Raw genomic sequence first — 18,338 nt, 5'->3', positions numbered from 1 at the left:
CCAGGTGAGGAAGGCAGATTTCATTCCTTAAAGGACATTAGTGAGCCAGATGGGATTTTATGACAATCAACAGTGGTTTCATGGTCATCACTAGACTTTTAATTCCAGATTTTTATTGAATTCAAACTCCACCCTCTGCCATGATGAATTCGAACCCAGGTCCCCAGAGCTTTACCCCCGGGTCTCTTTGGTTACCAGTCCAGTGACAATGCCACTATGCCACCGAATGAAGTCAAAACCTACCCCTGTGTGTTTAATGTTAAATATCGGCTGGAGTACGACAGCACCCTGTAACCCCCACCCCCAGGAGCAGGTTGGCAGGTGTAATAAAATCGGCTGGGATGGCGAGTGGCATGGTATTTAACCAGCAGTCAGATGGGTATTGGGCAGCCTGCTTAAAGGCCGCCACCTACCGCTACTGATATTTTACTGGTGACCGAGTGGCATGCCTACGCCTATGAAATGTTTCATGGAGATTGATGGCCCTCCACAATTGCTTGAAGTCATGGCTTCAGATCCCATGGTGAGGCTGCCAGGTAAATCCCCCCCACCCCTCCCCCGCCCTGCCACCCTCAGTAGTGATCCCCACCCCCACTTGTTCCTTGCAGAATTGAAATGAATGGAGTTACAGATCCAATAAGCCTATTCTGGAGAAGAAAAGGTAGCTTTCATTTTGCTAATTAACAGAAATATCTTTAAGATCACATTCAAAAGTGGCATTACTGGAAGCTGTGGTCATTGGATTCTATCATACACTGTACCTTGCAAAATACTTTGCAAGATACTGGACTTGACATGTTCACCGAGAAATTAACAATGATCAGAATTAAATGGTAACTTGATTTGGCAAAGCCAATAAATCAATTAAACCAATTAAGACTTAGTGACTGTGGTTCTGACAAAGCATCGACTGAATCATAAATTGAGGAAAATTTCACTTTTGAACTAGAACAGATCTTTTTTTTAAAGAAGTCAAACTCTTCAGGGACTTCAGAAAGATCTAATAGGATTTGACAGGAAAAAAACGACTTCTGTCCTCTTAAGCCATCAAGGTTATAAATCGCTCAGCCAAAAGCTTCCCTGGTGGCTTGGTTGATAAAGGACACTGTCCAGTATGGGACTAACCTGATTAGACCCAGAAGATCCAAGATTCAACTCCTGATGCATGTGCTGACTTAGCTGATCTCAATGTGCAGCATTTGGAGCAATTGGCCTCAGAGGCCCGGGGTTAGAGAACCAAAATACCCGCCAATGTCCCCGCTCTTGATTTCAATCCAGTAATCCCTCCTGTACAGCTGGCATTGCTTAAGTGGCAGGGTAGGGCTGATGCACCCGTCACCTTCTGCTTGCCTCTCTCCCACAGGCAAATAATGTATCTGAACCCACACTTAGAAATCACTGCTTGGGCAAAGTGACGCAGACCATTCAATAGAATGATAGCCTAGCATGGATAGATGGGAAACAATTTAATCCATCCTTTAACTTAAAAAAAAACTTACTAAAATAGAATAAATATACAGAACCTATCAGGGATACCATACTTGACAGTCTGTGTCAGAGGGAAAACACAATCTATAAAGTGATGAGGAAGAATTAGGGACATTTTAACCTTTATTGAAGGTTATCAGTGAAAGCTACTTGCCTAAAAGAAAGTTAGAATTTCTATTTGTTCCTGAATAGTTGGCACTTTTTCCCTGATGACCACCCTCACGGGCACTGACATTACACAATGATGCAAAACATGGAAGCTGGTTAGGGCCTCGCTACAGAGACGATGTCTGTGTTGCTGTCTATGCATCATTTGGCAACAAGACATTACAAACATCACCACAGATCTATAATGCTGATCCACTACCTCCGACGTTAACCAGATCATTATTGCTCCCCCTGGCTTGCACTCCACCAGCCCTGGTTAACTCTATCAGTTTTGCCAATTTGGCACCGCCGGGGTGGATGTGCCGCCTGTTTGCTCAGCGGATCAACAATTCATGTTTGTCAGCTGCACCAACGAGGCCCATTCTTGACCAGCATTCCACAGGCCGGGGTCATGTTGACTCTGACTGTCATGATTACAATTCATGTGGAATTGTTAGACTGGCTAGTAGCATTCCCAAGTCTCCTAACAAAACGTGTTTCAAACTGAATTTATATGTTTAGACATGTTCAGCTCTTTGACTGTAATGATGAGCCTTATGGCGGTTTGCACTGTTCCCAACGCTTGTATGTCCGCTGACATTTGGCTAGTAAAAGAAAGAATTTGCATTTATATAGCATTTTACACAACCTCTGGACATTCTAAAGTGCTTTACGGTCTATTAAGTACGCATGACGTGCAGCCAATGTTGTAATGTAAGGTAAGAAACATGGAACGCACTTTGCATACAGCCCACAAAAGTGATAATGACCATATAATCTGTTTTAGTGAAATTGGTAATTAGGAGCAAGAACCTTGGCTGCTAATGTTTTCCTACCCTTAGAATGGGTACATTAAGGCCACAGACTCGGCACAAAACCTAAGACCTTCCCAGCTTTATGGTTGAGTACCACACTAGGCACTTCATTTAGCCACTGAGTCTCCTTGATAAATGAAAACTGACAGACTTCTAAACATATGCAGAGTGCCATGCTCCTTCCTTACAATATCAGTTTGTCTAGTCACATTCTGCTCAAATACCCTGAGACATCTGGACAAAACAAAACACAATGCAGAACAATCTAGTTCTGGCACAAGTATTCCAACTAAATTAGGTTAACCCAAGTAGAATTCTACCTGGGAATTTATAACAGCCTTGCAGATTAAATCATCATTTCCATCACATTATACTAAATGTCTGTCAGATACCATTTGGCAACTCCCCCTGTAACCCCACATTTGAGCCACTGGGCAAGAAGCACCCTCTGTGAAACACTAGCACTGAAGTAGCTGACAGTCCTGTACAGTGTGTCTATTAACCTTGTTAAAAAAAGTGTGAAGAATTGCCTGAAGGTTGCCAGTGTTTAAGGGATTTGTCTCTGAAAAGGACAGATCAGACTTCAGTACTTGCATATTAACTGAAGAACATAAATTTCTCAGACTAAAAAGAGGCATCAATTCACGCTTTGGGAATTCATTTTAACTTTACCAAAGATGTGTCTATTGGGTGAGGGGTGTAAAACAGAGCGGTGAGGGCAGGGTAGGTTGTGAAATAGGCAAGATGTAAAACAGGCGAACAATTTGATGAAGCTCAATGCAGACAAGTGTGAGGTGATTCGTTTTGGCAGGAAGAGTATGGAGAGACAGTATAAAATAAATTGAGAAACTCTTTTAAAAAAAAAAGATGCAGAAACAGAGGGACCTCTATGTATAGGTATATAAGTCATTGAAGATGGCAGGGCATGCTGAGAGAGCAGTTAATAAAGCATATAGTATCTTAGCCTTCTTAATAGGGGCATTGAGTACAAGAGTAAGGAGGTCATGTTGAACTTGTAGAAGGCATTAGTTAGGCCTCATTTGGAGTACTGCACCCAGTTCTGGGTTCCATGCTTGAGGAAGGACGTGAAAACGTTGGAGAGAGTACAGAGGAGATTCACAACAATGATTCCAGGGATAAAGAACTGTAGCTATAAGGATAGATTGGAAAGGCTGGGGCTGTTTTCCTTGGAGAAAAGAAGGCTGAGGGAGACTTGATAGAGGTAATTAAGTTCCCGAGGGGTATGGATAGGGTAAAAAAAGTGAAGAATTGAAACTGTTCCCACTAGAGGGCACAGATTCAAAATAATTTGCTAAAGGAGTAAATGTGATGTGAGGAAAACTAAATTCACCCAGAGGGCGGTTGGAATCTGGAATTAACTTCCTGAGAGGGTGGTGGAGGCAGGATTGACCAAGGTATTCAAAAGGGAATTGGATTGCTACCTGAAAAGAGAGAATGTGCAAGATTACAGGGATAAGGCAGGGGAGTGGGACTAGGTGGAATGGTCTTTCAGAGAGCCAGTGCAGACTTGATGGGCTGAATGGCCTCCTCCTGTACTGTAAAGATTCTGTGATTTACTTTCACCCCTTTCTCGCCTGGTGATGACAATTCAGATGAACCCCAATATATTGATCAGAGGGGAAAAAAGTTTAGGTTCCACCCACCCCAGTGGTAAACTCAGCAAATGATGTGACACACTGGGATGCAGAGCAGGGCGGTTTGGCTTCCATTGTGGCCTGAATGAGCTGGCCTCAGTCAGGGTAAAGGTTGTACAAGGGGGTTGCTACATCTTGCAATAGCAGCCCCCCTCCCCAGTCCTGAGAGTCAACAAAGGTCCCAGCAACTGATTGGTTTCTAGTGCATCAAGCTGGAAATTGAATGCATATGGCATCAGGTAAAGACAAGGTTGACCGGCCAGAGTGCCTACTCTCGCACACAAAATTTAGGATTACTTGTAAAAGATAAATGAGACTGACCAGCACTTGTAGGACTGACTCTGGTTAAGTCACCACCTGCAAATGAGGAGAAGACCAAGGAACACTCACCATCAACTCTTATGTGCACACATTTTGTATGGCCTTCAATGAATATCTTAAAATAAATCACACCAGTCTTTTTCAAAGTAGGGTGTATTCATTCTTTTATTGGGCCATTGTTTATGTTTTACCTTCATGCTACCAGTCAAGGTTCATTGATATCAGTGAAGATGGGCATCAGAAAAAAAATAACTGAAATTCAATATGTATTAACTGATACTGACTTCACTGAAACATGAATCAAAGCTACTGGTGGCTCTTATAAATGACATTGTGCCTGCAAATCTCTCTTATCTTATTGATTATTTCTGTTTTTTATTTGGTAGAATTTACAGAATGACAAGTATTGTATTCTTGTTATGCTCTGTATATTTATACTGCTTAGATAACCTGTCTCATTGTGAAGTGCCTGAAGAGTCACTAATTTTTTAACTCTCTTCTGAAAAACCCATGATGGTCTCTTAGACTTGACCAATTCATTATTCTAGCATGTAAGGCTGGTCAGGCAACACTGTAATACCCATTGGATCAATGACATGAAATTTGCAGCACAAACAGGCCACTCAGCCCAATTAGTCTTTGCCAGTGTTTATTCTCCTCATAGGTTCTTCCCACCTGACTTCATCCAATCCTATGTAGAATTACATATAATGTATAGAAACAGGCCATTCAGCCCAACCCATCCATGCCAGTGTTTACACTCCACTCGCACCTCCTCCCATCCTTCCTCACCTAACAGTGTCGGCACAATCCTCTGATTCCTTCCCCCTCGTGTACTTATCTAACTTCTCCTTAAATGCTTATATACTACTTGCCTTCTACTCCCTGTAGTTGCAAGCTACACATTCTCACTATTCACTAGTTAAGGAAATATCTTCTGAATTATCCATTTGATTTTTTGGTGACTGATGGCCTTGAGTTTATTGTGAGGGGAATTGATTACAAAAGTAGGGAGGTTCTGCTTCAGTTGTACAGGGCATTGGTACAGCACATCTGGAGTATTGTGTATAGCACTGGTCTCCTTATTTAAAGAAAGATGTAAATGCATTAGAAGCAGTTCAAAGAAGGTTTACTAGACCAATACCAGCAATGGGAGGCTGTCCTATGAGGAAAGGTTGGACAGGTTAGGCTTGTATCCACTGGAATTTAGAAGAGTAAGAGGCAAGTTAATTGAAACCTTTAAGATCCTGAGGGGCCTTGACATGGTAGATGTGGAGAGGAAGTTTCCTCGTGGGAGAATCTAGAACTAGGGATCACTGTTTAAAAATAAGGGGCCGCTCAAATAAGATAGATGAGGAATTTTTTTTTCTCTCAGAGGGTTGAGTGTCTTTGGCACTATCTTCCTCAAAATGTGGTGGAAGCAGAATCTTTGAATATATTTAAGGCAGAGCTAGATAGACTCTCGATTAACAAGGGACTGATAGGTTATCGGCGGTAGGCAGGGATTTGCGGTTGGGGTTACAATCAGATCAGCCGTGATCTTATTGAATGGGGGAGCAGGCTCAAGGGGATGAGTGGCCTACTCCTCCTAATTCATATGTTCATGTGAGTTTTGCTCTTCCTCACAAGTGGAAACACTCTGTGTATCTACTCTATTAAAACCTTTCATAATTTTAAAGACCTCTATTAGGTCAACCCACAGTCTTCTCTTCACAACAGAAAAGAGATCTAGCCTGTTCATCCTTTCCTGATAGGTATAACCTCATAGTTCCCCTATCATCCTTGTAAAGCTTTTTGCGACCTTTCCAGTGCCTCTATATCCTTTTATAAGATGATGACCAGATTGTACTCAGTACCCCATGTGGTTTAACCAAAGTTCAAAATGAATACAGCATAATTTCTCTACTTTTCAATTTTATCCCTCTAGAAATAAATCCTAGTGTTTGGTTTGCTTTTTTCTAGCCTTGTTAACCAGCGACACTATTTGTAGTGACTTTTGCATTTGCACTCCTAGATCTTTTTGTTTCTCTATTCTGTTTAGATTCTTATTTTCCAGGTAATATGTGGCCTCCTTATTGTTTCTTACCGCAATGCAATACCTCCTACCTATCGAAGTTGAAATTCATTCAACCCTATCTGTGCTTCATCCAATCCAGCCCTTAACTGATAGGGACCTCAATTGTCAAAATGAAGAAGGGTATAACAGTTAAAACTCAACTTGCAAATTGCTCAATGAGAAATTGCCCCACGTGGCGCAGTATTGAACACTGATTCCTGTCGGCCTGTAGAGGTTGGATGTCCAAAATCCAACACCCTCGGGACCGAGACTGTGCTGGATTTCGGATTTCCCCAGAAATTGGGCACCCCGGTCAGGTGGGGTTGAGGGTCATTCGGGTCAACTCCAAGCATGGGAACTAGACCAGCACACCCCTGTAAGCAAAGTGGTGAAGCCAGTAACTAGCCTGGTATGCCACAGTGAACCAGTGCTTAACCAAATGTCCCAGCATTTGGACAATGGCTTGGACAATTCCAGTCTTTAGACAGCCGGATTTTGGAAGCCCAACCTGTAGGTTCATCCTCGTTCCAAATTTCAACTTGCTAATAAGGGAGCAGTGTTGAGAACATACCCACTGGAACCATCAGATTTCAACAGTTAAGTCCAGTGCCAGTATCTGAGCAATAAATGTACACCTATAGCCTGTAAGAGGATGAGTTATTAGACTCAGAGCTACAAAATTTCCAACTTACAACTGAGCCCAATTTATGCCATTTTTCCAATGTTTCCGTGCCACCTCCTTTAAAGTTACAGTTGATAAGTGGATCAATCTCGACGGAAGTTCCTCCCCCCATCCCTACATCACCAGCGTGAGATGAGCTCCAAGAGGCAGCCTTGTGTTTTTCACTTTTCATGCAGCTGCCATAGAATTGCAGAAGCTGAGCAGAAAACTGCTAATGTTACGATATGAGCAGGGCTCAGGTGACGATGAGCAAGGCTGTCAGGAACACTGAGAGGTGACTAGAGAGCCCAAATGCGAAGGCCCAACATCACTGATGTGAGGTTCCAATCTCTCACCACACCTACAGTGCAATCTGTGTAATATTTAATTGCATGTTGAAGCCTCAGGAACATAAAACTATAAGAACAGAAGAAATAGGAGCAGAGGTAGACCATTTGGCTCCTCAAGCCTCATGGCTGACCTGATTGTGACCTTAATTCCACTTTCCTGCCTGTTCCCAATAAGTCTTGACTCCCTTGTCAATCAAAAGTCTAACTCAGCCTTGAATATATTCAATGACCCAGCCTCCACTGCTCGCAGGGGAGGAGAGTTTAACAGAGATGACAGACTTTTAGCTATTAAAGACACCAAAGAGATATGGGGATAGTGTGGGAATTTGGCATTGAGATATAAAATCAGCCATAATCTAATTAATAACAGAGCAGGCTTGAGGGGCCAAATGGCCTACTCCTGCTCCCATTTCCTATGTTTCTAAACAGTAACAGCAAAAATCACTCCTGCAGTGAAAAGCAACATCAGAATAATGTGTGGCTGTGTTAGTAATTGTCCTGAACTCAATTGAGGATAAACAGAGTGGTTTCATCTCAGTGGAAACATCCCACTGTAGCGACTTCATTGGTTCATAAAGTATGTTTTGCAGATCAGATATCTAAATTATACGTGAGTGGAGGAATGTAGGCATCTATCAGGGTACAATAATGGTCTGAAGTTCCATTCCGCCCCACCGATCCCGGTTGGGATTCTGATGACGGGACCAAATGTAGGTCTGAAGCCTCTACACAGCCTCAGCGACCCCACCAATTTCATCGCGCAGGGTTGAGACAGCCTGGATCACTGGACGGCTGGCTGCAAGGGTGCCTCAAAGTGAGGGTGCTCTTAGCTGTCTGCTGAACATCTATTTTTTTTTAAAGCAGGCCCAGAGGTGTAAAAGCCATTAGTGTGCAAGCACCCCCCCCCCCCAACCCTCCATTGGGATGATTGTGGCTGTGGTCATTTCAGCCTTGCTGAAACACTCATCAAGTGTTTGAGAGGAGCCTCTGATGGGCTGCTAATCTACCCCAGGAGGTGGCCGCCTAGCATCCGTCAAGCTCCCTTCCAAGGCCAGGAAGTGATGATGGGGTTTGATCCCATGTCCCCAAAGCATTAGCCTGAGTCTCTGAATTACTAGCCCAGCGAGATTACCACGACACCACAGTTTCCCTGATGCTTTGTTGTTGTTGTGCTCTGAGTTTCAATGTTACAGTCTCTGTTTCTGCCTCCCCCACCCCCAATCCAATTCAGATCTCTCTACTAACCTTACACCATCCCAGCCTCAATACCAGTGCCTCTGTCTGGCCCTTTCCTACACCCTAATGCTTGCCTATTTCCCCACTTGCCTGCCTAAGTCTTTTTGACACTGGCATTCCACCCAATTGGCAAAACAAGCAGGAGAAGTAATTAATAAGAAAGGAATGTAAAAATTGAGAAAAAAGTGCAGGTGAAAGAGAAGACTATAAATATAGCAATGGAGAAATAGAGAAGGAGGGAGAGAGATAACAGTAGTTAGACGACTAGCAAAGGAGATGAACTTTCATTCCATACTCATTTTTGAACGCTTCCACTGAATCATCATTTCAGATTTATTTGATAACATGTACCTGAAACCTTTCTTAGTTTCTAATCAGTCCTCTCTCAACAAAAGTGGGGAATGAGTTTCCTTTGTGCATTTTAGTTTCGTATTCAGCTCGCACTCCCATTAGATGTTCATTTGTAGATGTTAAATGTTTTATGGGGCATCAGCTTCATTAAAATGGATCATCATGAATTTTTGTCTCAAGAGGTCACCACTGGGTGCTGTTAATGAGATGCACGAGAGGGACTCTGTACGACTCTTAAAGGCTACAGCCAAGATGATTTATTGAATCAAATGTAGGTTATTGACTGACCTGTGTTGAGCAGTGTAATTGCAGCATGATTTTTTTTTAATTAAATTTTGGATAGCTCAGTAAAATGGTGAAACATGAAATGTTTTCTGCTTTGATTCCAATTCTTAGACTTGGCCTTGACTGACAATCCACAAAGATTTACGTGACCAAATATTTCTTCTTAAGCTAGTCCCATTTTTAAGAAAATTTTTTTTTTTTTGTGTATGTTTTTATTGAATAAAATAGATTTCAGGAAAAATTATTACTTCAAGGACAAGTCACACAAAGGCTGGACAAAATAGTTGTACTTTATGCTAAAAAAAATAGACTGTTTCTGGAGAACTCCACCACCCGAATGCTATCCTGTATGACCTAATACTTCATGTCTTTCATCTTCCTTCACTGGCCCTCCATCTCCAATGCATTAACTCCAAAATGTTCACCTTTGTTTGCAAAGCCTGCCTTGTGGCCAGATTGGCCCATAGCAACTGCCTCTCTTTGAACTAAGCATCTCCCCTTCCACAACTGTTGCCAAAGCCTTCAGCCAGGATATCATTACCCTGTGGGATTTTTGCCCTTGGCTCCTTCACCTTGCCGTGGCTAAGTTGGTAATACTGAGTTTCTCAGTCGCAGGCTCCGAGTTCAAGTCCCACTCCAGGTCTCAAGCATAACACCAAGGCTGTCACTCCAGTGCCTGGGAGTACTGCACTGTCAGAGGTGCTGTCTTTAGGGTGAGACATTAAACTGAGGCCCAATCAGCCTGCTTGGGTGGCTGTAAAAGATCCCATGGAACTGTTTCAAAGAAGAGCAGGGGAGTTATCCCTGGGGTCCTGGCCAATATTTATCCCTGAATCAACATCATCATAATTCAATTTTCTGGTCATTGTCACATTGCTGTTTGTAGGAGTTTGTTGTTTGCTGTGTTTCCTACATGACTACAGCGGCTATGCTTCAGAGGTACTTCATTGACTGTAAAGTCATCGACTGGGACATCCTGCAGCCAAGCAAAGTGCAATATAAATGCAGGCCTTTCTGTTTTATTTTATCCTGTTGCATTAATTCCCACCAGCAAAGGTTTCCTGAAAGCATACCCACTTTGACCGTGCTTTCTGCTTTGTTGAAAGAGCTGTATAAATGCAAAACATGCTGTTGACACCAAGAGAAAACTGAGTGGTCTCGATGAAGTTTCTGATGCTGCACAGTGATACTGTGCTATTATAAACTCAACACCTAAATAAGGAAGGATATACTTGTCTTAGAGGGAGTGCAACACATGAGATGTGTGGATAGTGCAGGAAGGTGGAATAAGGTAGATGATCATCCCTAACCTTATTAAAGATGGAGTAGCCTTGAAGGGCTGAATGGCCAACCCCTGCTCCTATTTCTTATACTCATAATCCACATGCAGAATTATGTTAAATCTTTTCCTCATGTTTTGTATTATAAATTCTTCTTTCCAATTGTCTTTTCTCCTGAAGCTTTTGCTAAAGTAAGATGCCATGGAATAGTACACTTACACATGTTTAAAAACACCAGGGAATTTAAATTACAGTATTACACAAAGTCTCTACAACCTTGCTGCCTTTTCAAAAAATATTAAGCCTAGAAGTTACTTATCAAATGGTATGAGCTGACTAACATTTCATGCATTTGTACTGCATTCCTCTATTTTCACAGAACCTTTAATCCAATTAAAATTACAACAATTAAATTCATCCATGAAATCACATTGAAAACAGAATTTAAAAGCTATTGTGGCATCAGCAGTGTAGAATGGCACTTTCGAGTGATTCACAGGAGAGTGAAATAAAGACAGTTTAAGAACAATTATAAGGGAATTAGTCTGGTGTTACTTGGGACCCTTAGTAACCCAGGTCAAGTGTTTTAATCAGCACCACTTTCTATCATGAAGCAAGTTACCCAGGATTGTCTGGAGAACCTCACGTGGGATACCAAAGTATGCCTTTCTTATCAACTTTATGTGCCCTCTCCCATCGCATGAAGGCAGCATTTCTTTGCAATACCATGGAAGCAGCAAAAGAACACGCTCCTGTGAGAGATGAGCTGTTATAGGAGGAAGTGTCTTCCATGCTTGTTTTAAAGATGAAATGGTTTGCAAACCTGGGCAATGCATGGCTGATCACCATCAAATATTAATGTCCTATTAATAAGATTTTACTTTCTACTTCTGGCTCCTGTATGGACTGCTTGCCATTAACTTTATTCACTTGTGACAAAGTGACTAGTGTCTGCTGTCTGTGCTGTAATATTGATTTTGTGTTGTTTTTTTAAACCATAGTTTATAGAGGTTGAGGGTTCAAACAGTTTCCTGCTCAGATTTATTGCCCATTATTTGTTGCAATGAAGGAAATGGGTAAGAGCCGTGGAATAGTTATAGGTCAGTATTGAATCTAATAGAAGTGTTATGTTTTGCAAAAAAAAAGCAGTACTCAAGTGTTTAATATTCTTTATGAGTGTAATCTTGTTCTGATTCAGACACCCTGGGTGCAGCAGAGTTCATTGTATTAACAATAGAGCTGAAAAAATACATAAATTCAGATGCTGGAAATCTGAAACCAGAGCAGAGAATGCTCAAGTCTGCCAGTGTCAGCACAAAAGAGAGAGAGGGCAGGCCAAATTTTCAATTTGCCACCCTGCTGTAAAGTTGGCATTGAAGACTGGCCATGTACTCTTAAGAAGCCAACCAATTATCATTTCCATTCAAGGCAGTGCAGAGGCAGAGAGGTTGAGGGAGGAAATCCCAAGGAGTGGGACAGAGGCAGCTGAAGACTTCTTTTTCCCATCGGTGGTTGGGTGAAGAGAAAGGGAACAGACGGAAGGATCAAGTCAGAGGAACAAGAGTGTATTTAAGGTTGATGTAAAAGACAAAGAGAGCACAGGGCAAGGCCATAGAGAAATTGGCCGGGGAAAGGATTTTGAATTGATGGTGCTGGGGGCTGGGAGTTGAGGCCAATGGGTTTAAAAAACCAAGAAAGATGGAAAACGGGTTTCCAATTCACTGTTGCCTGTTTTCAAACTATCGCACAAAGTAAGGTGTCATCTAGACTGGAGGCAACCGATGAATAGGACAAACCAAGGAGCAAAGCTGGTGCCTGGGAGTAATTCTACACAAACTCTGATAGATAATTGAGGATATGTGCAGATAAGCTGCTTATGATGATGGAGAATTGCATGTAAAGTGGAGAAGGCATTCATTTTAATTTGAACCAGTGACATTTCATGGTATTGTGATTTTAAATAATGGAGAGAGAGTTGATGCTATTCTGTAGCAGTGCTTAGCTGGGAATGTTCACAGTTGTGTCCATGTGGAACAGTTATTTTGCTTTTTGTGTTTCAGAGAATAATTCGAGTTCTCTCTTTCATTTCAGATGCATCATCCTATTCAGATGAAACCTGCTGATAGTGAAAAATCAAATGGTAAGCAAGGTATTGGCACTGACTAATGGGAGGTGGGATTTTTTGTATGTTTTGTTTTGGGTTTTTTGTTGTGTTTTGCTGCCTTCTGAAAATGTTTTCCCTTTCCTCCTGCGGGCGCTAACTGTAGCTGGGTACAGTTCCATGGGTTTTACATAAGAACAGAAGAAGTAGGAGCAGGAGTAGGCCATAGGGCACCTTGAGCTTGCTCCATTTTCCCCACCCACACCCCCATATCAATTGATACTTGTGAGAGATCAAAGATCTTGTCTATCCCAGCCTTGAATATATTCAATAATGGAGCGTCCACAAACCCTTGTGTAGAGGATTCCAAAGACACTCAACCCTTTAAGTGAAGAAATTTCTCCCCTTATTCTGAGACCATGCTCCTGTGTTCTAATTTTCCCCCCTCTGATAACACGCTACCCATGCCATAATACTGTTGGCATGGGCAGCCTGGTGGGAGTGGGCAGGCCATTTTTTGAGAAAACTTCTAAAAGAGTGGAAAGGGAGGGGAGGGTACTATTTTTTTTGGAGGGGGTGGTGGTGCCATTTGCACATCGAGGGCAGCCTCCCCCAAGATAATAGCCCCCTTTCTTCCTACCAGTCTACTCTGTAGAACAAACCACCGCCACCTCCTGCCCACCCCCCTCTCTAAACTGCTCAAACCCTCCCTGACCAATACCCTGGACTTACCTTGCTCTGGGATCGATGGGCCTTATTTTTGGGCTTGCTTACCCACTAAGGCGCCCTTGTTACTGTTGGGTGAGATGGAGCTGGCAGCTCCCCAGGGCGGGACTTCCTCCCTGGTGAGGGGCGTATGTCCCACTGACAGCCTACTTAGCCCACCCGCAGCATGTTACAGCTGCGAGGTGGGCTGGCGTGGGGTGAGTTTGGCTGCATGCGAACTTGTCTTCCAGGTGTAGGGAGAATGGGTGGACAAATCATTCACGTCCCTACCCCCCTAATATGCTGCCCTATATTCCCATGTGGCTGTTGGCACCTGCAGCTCGTCAACCATATTTACCACTCTTCTTACATTTACATATGTCTGAACCCTTGCTCAGTACTTTTTCCTCTTTAACCTAGGCCACAGGTGCCGAGACTAACTGTAGTGTTGTGCTTCCCACCCAGTAATTCAGAAGCACGATGCAGGCTTAGCACAAGTGCAGAACATAGAAAAAAAATGTGACCCTTGTGCATCCTGAACATGGGATGAGTTGGGAGGGACTGGTCGAACCTCCTTCATTCTCATTCCAGGGAATGCTAATTTAAAATAGACTGGGAGATGGCCCTTGAAGCAAAGAATATAACCCAAGGCTCGAGACAATTAAATGAGTTTTTAGAGAGAGTAGGCAATGAAGGATACGATAGAGTTGGTTTATGATTCTGGGAGATGATGGTGTAGTGATAATGTCGCTGGACTAGTAATTCAGAAGCCCTGGCTAATGCTGTGGGGATATAGGTTCAAATCCCACCATGGCAGTCGGTGGAATTTAAACTCAATTAATAAATCTGGAATTAAACCTAGTCTCAGTAATAGTGGCCATGAAAGCGCTGCTGATGGTTGTTAAAAACCCGTCTAGTTCGCTGATGTCTTTTAGGGAAGGAAATCTGCCATCCTTCCCTGGTCTGGCCTACATGTGGCTCTAGACCCTCAGCAATGTGAAATTTAAAGAAAAAATGCTGGAAAAACGCAGCAGGCCTGACATCATCCGCGGAGAGAGAAAACAGAGTTAATGTTTCGAGTCCGTATGTCAAATGGACTCGAAGCGTTAACCCTGTTTCTCTCTCCACAGATGCTGCCAGACCTGCTGAGTCTTTCCAGCATTTTTTGTTTTTATTTCAGATTTCCAGCATCTGCAGTATTATTTTGCTTTCCCCTCAGCAATGTGTTTGACTCCTAACTTGCCCCCCGAAATGGCCTCACAAGCCACTCGGCTCAAAGGCAGTTAGAGATGGGCAACAAATGTTGGTCTTGCCAGCAATGCCCACGTCCCATGAAAGAATCAATTTTTAAAAATGAAAAATAGATGGTTTTAGCATTGCCCGGTTCCTAAAAATGCATATACACTTATTTCCACATCTGTTGAGATGACCTCTTGGCGTTGACATGCAGGTGGAAGCACTGCACATTTTTTTTTTAAAAAAAAAAGCTCTTAACATTACTGTTGTGTCTCCTTCATTAGTTCAGAAATGGCACCATTCATAAAATGTCCAAGATGGCACTCAGCCCCAACCCATAATTGCATATATGGATGCACTTGGATCCACATTTGGTCTTCTAGCACTTTGAATGTATCTGATTAAGTGTTTTGGTCCTGCACGTAGCACGCGTGCTCAGTCACAGCCCAGGCTCTAGCTGCATGGACCCAGTGCACAAAACTGACCCTAATGTGGTCTCAGTGGGCAAGCTCACTCAGAAATGTATACAATGCATACAAAACCTCCTATCACCCTTATTTCACACTCAGCAGTTCCTTGCGCATTTGGTCAAGTTTTCATGCTTCAGGCAACCATATGAAATTTATCTTCAAATAGGTTTCCTTCACTAGACGAGCCTTGCGATGTATTTGTGAAACTCTTCATCAAATGCCACCATGTGATAATGAAGAAGGGCAGTAGAGTCTTAACTGAGACTAATTGATTGCTCTGGAATATAATTATGTTGTCTTGACCTGGTGCCCTTTGCATGGAGCTGATGAATCTTTTTATTTCACATTTGACTACTGGATTCAAAAGTTGTCTGTCACTGAGACCCAGTGTTGCATGTGGCGCCTTGTGAGAGCAATAACCTTGACTTTTGTGATTCAGGGACGCTCTCATTTATCTTGAATCCATTTCAAAATGAACATTGTGGTCTTCAAGACAATACATTTTAAAATGTTTGATAATATTGCTGTTTCAAAAACAAATGATGCTAAAAAAAACAGTTTTCGAGTAATAGTAATTATAGATTAAGTTGTCATAAATTCATAATGAGTATGCTTATGAATTTTCAGACTGTAATTAAATACCATATGTTGACATTAACAAACAGAAAGCTGGTTAATTAAATGAGACACTTTGGAGGCTGTTTCTACAATGACTGATTACTCATTGGAGTCGCACCAGTCTTTGTATTGAAGGGTTTTGGGGGAAGGAAACAGTATGGAAGAGGTGAATGCCATTTTCATCAAGCCACTGATTGCAAGCAATGCAGACAGCATCCATTATTCCATGTGTCAACACAGAGGTTAAAAACTTTGCCAATAACTTTGTAGTTGGCATGAGTCATTCCCATGACTCAATTAGCATGTCCACTTCCCAATATGCAACTGAGCTATGTAGATCAGGCGTGCCACAAGTTCAATCCCCGCTCTATGCTAAGCTGGCTGATATAACCAAAGTGATGAAATGTGGTATTACATTTATCAGAAGCACTGGAATAAGGAGATATAAAAGTTCAGCCAGAAACCCTGCATCTGACTTGGCAATAACATGCTTGGATTTTGAAAGCCTGAAGATTCTAAGAGAAAGTGAAGAGTAAAAGAGATACATAAATCCACAGACTTGAGGCCTTGAGAAACACTGAATGAAAGTTGGCGACTGTACATGAGTGTTGATTCAATGCAGTGAGTTGAGTGGCAGAACATCAATTCCCCACTAACCGTTTTTCTTACACTGCAGGACTATCAGACACTTCTAATCCTGTTGATGGGATGGAGTTGGATTGTCAGCAGTCAATTGGACAAATCATTACATTTAGCACTGCACATTGCCTTTAAGATAATATATGTGTTCCAGTAATATAATTTTGTGATTCTCTGGTATTCGATGTTTGCCTAGGATTCATTTCAAACAGTAATTCATTGCATGGAGTGCCTGAAGTCCTTTTGAGATATTTCAATTTCAAAGGTACTATATAAATGCAATATTATTACTGTACATAAGTATAGTTTAGAAGCCTCTGGGACCAGGTTTAGGATAGTTTTAGAGCAGTGTTTCATGTTGGGGAATGAGTTCTTGCTCCCTGATCACTTTGCCTTATCACAAAAGTATTGATCTGTAACTGAGAACAATTTAACTCAGTTCTAGATTGGAAGGCATGGCAATGCCCTTCGATCTGCATAGAGACCCAAAATCTGTAAGCAATGTTTTTGTATTCAGTCCCTAATTATGGAATAGCAATCTTCCTGGAATGTTCTTCAGTTCCATTAGTCAAGTCCAGTTGTCCTAGTGACACTCTTTCGTAGCCTCTATGATGTAGAGAATGGGTTGATAGCCATGAAAGTCAGGATAAAGCAATATTAACAGGCTTTGCATTGTCTAACCACCACTACCTGGCTTACATTATCTTTTCTTCTGCCCATTTCAACTCTTTTCCCCTTGGTTTCTCAATATTTAAGCAGACTCCATTCTCAACTTGTGCTATGATGGTCTTGTGTGTAACATTTGCACTTGGGAAGCTTGCTGTAACCAGCAAGCAAGGGATCAATATCACAAGTTGGAGAAGATGGCTGTTTTCCTTTGGATATGAAAATAACGCTTTATATGTAAATGCAAGGAGCTGTGAAAACAGAACTGGATTTCAGCAAATTTAAATGCGAGGGCGAACATTTTGAGTTAATATCCAGTCCAAAAATTAATGGTGGCCGTTGGCAATTTATGAAAGGTAGCCTTAAAATACAGGCAAAATGGCAGAAGATTTTACCCCAGAACTTGACTGGATTTATGTCATGTCACGTTGGCCCTTGGTAGCACCTTTCCCCTAGTCAGATTATCATGTCCAGTGTCAGCACTGGAACGGCGAATCTCAGGTAAAGCTATGGTGTGAAGTTCTGTGGCAGCTGGATATGTCACATTTGCTGCTGAGTTTTGCTGGTTTACCCTGACGTGGATGACCTTTACTCAGTTCTTGAGTTAACATTATCATTCGGGTAACTGGTCCAATATCACAAAATTGGTTTGATTGAAGGGCTATTCAGTCAACTTGATTAACACCCTTCCGACTGGACATAAAATCCACCCCTTCTACTCGGTGTGAGGTTTCATTTGATAATCACTTCTGTGAAGCACCTTCGGTCATCGTACTAATTGATAGGCGCTAGGTAAATGCAAGTTGTTGTATCAGCACATAGTGGCCACAGTATGAACGATGTACAGGGTACACTTTAGCACATCAAGCTTACCTCATCTCAGCTCTCTGCTGCTCCAAAACCTCCATCACAAGAGCAGCAACGTAATGGTCCAAGTCATATGCCATGCTGACCTGGGCATGTATCACCATTCCATCATCATCTTTGGATCAAAATCCTAGAATTAGCTTCCAAATACCATCCACCCAAGCACTGCAGTGGCTCATGGTGAAAATCCATCAGCACCGTCTCACTAGTGAATCGGCCATAAATCTGACCATGCCTATGTCTCAAGAACAAATATCTTTAAAATGACATATTTGTAGAATACTAGTAAAGAATGACACCTCCAATAATTCAGCAATTCCTCAACACACCTATGGAAATTGTTATTAGCAGTAGACATGAATCACTGGCAGAATTCTGGTGCATGTAAACT

At 42.1% G+C, this 18,338-nt stretch overlaps 1 protein-coding gene across 16 annotated transcripts in view; it reads left to right on the top strand.

The window, feature by feature from the left end:
* The window catches only part of celf2 (cugbp, Elav-like family member 2), a 522,862-nt gene that overhangs the window by 435,617 nt on the left and 68,907 nt on the right, over positions 1-18,338 (top strand). For all 16 annotated transcript variants that reach the window (XM_041203230.1, XM_041203243.1, XM_041203244.1 and 13 more), the window contains one exon: positions 12,737-12,785. In XM_041203230.1, the coding sequence (XP_041059164.1) occupies positions 12,737-12,785 (49 nt within the window). The remainder of the gene's footprint in view (positions 1-12,736; positions 12,786-18,338) is intronic.

The sequence above is a fragment of the Carcharodon carcharias genome, chromosome 13 (assembly GCF_017639515.1).
Source record: "Carcharodon carcharias isolate sCarCar2 chromosome 13, sCarCar2.pri, whole genome shotgun sequence".
NCBI lineage: Eukaryota > Metazoa > Chordata > Chondrichthyes > Lamniformes > Lamnidae > Carcharodon > Carcharodon carcharias.
The sequence above is the reverse complement of the archived record's forward strand: the minus strand, read 5'-3'. Positions and strand labels throughout refer to the sequence as shown.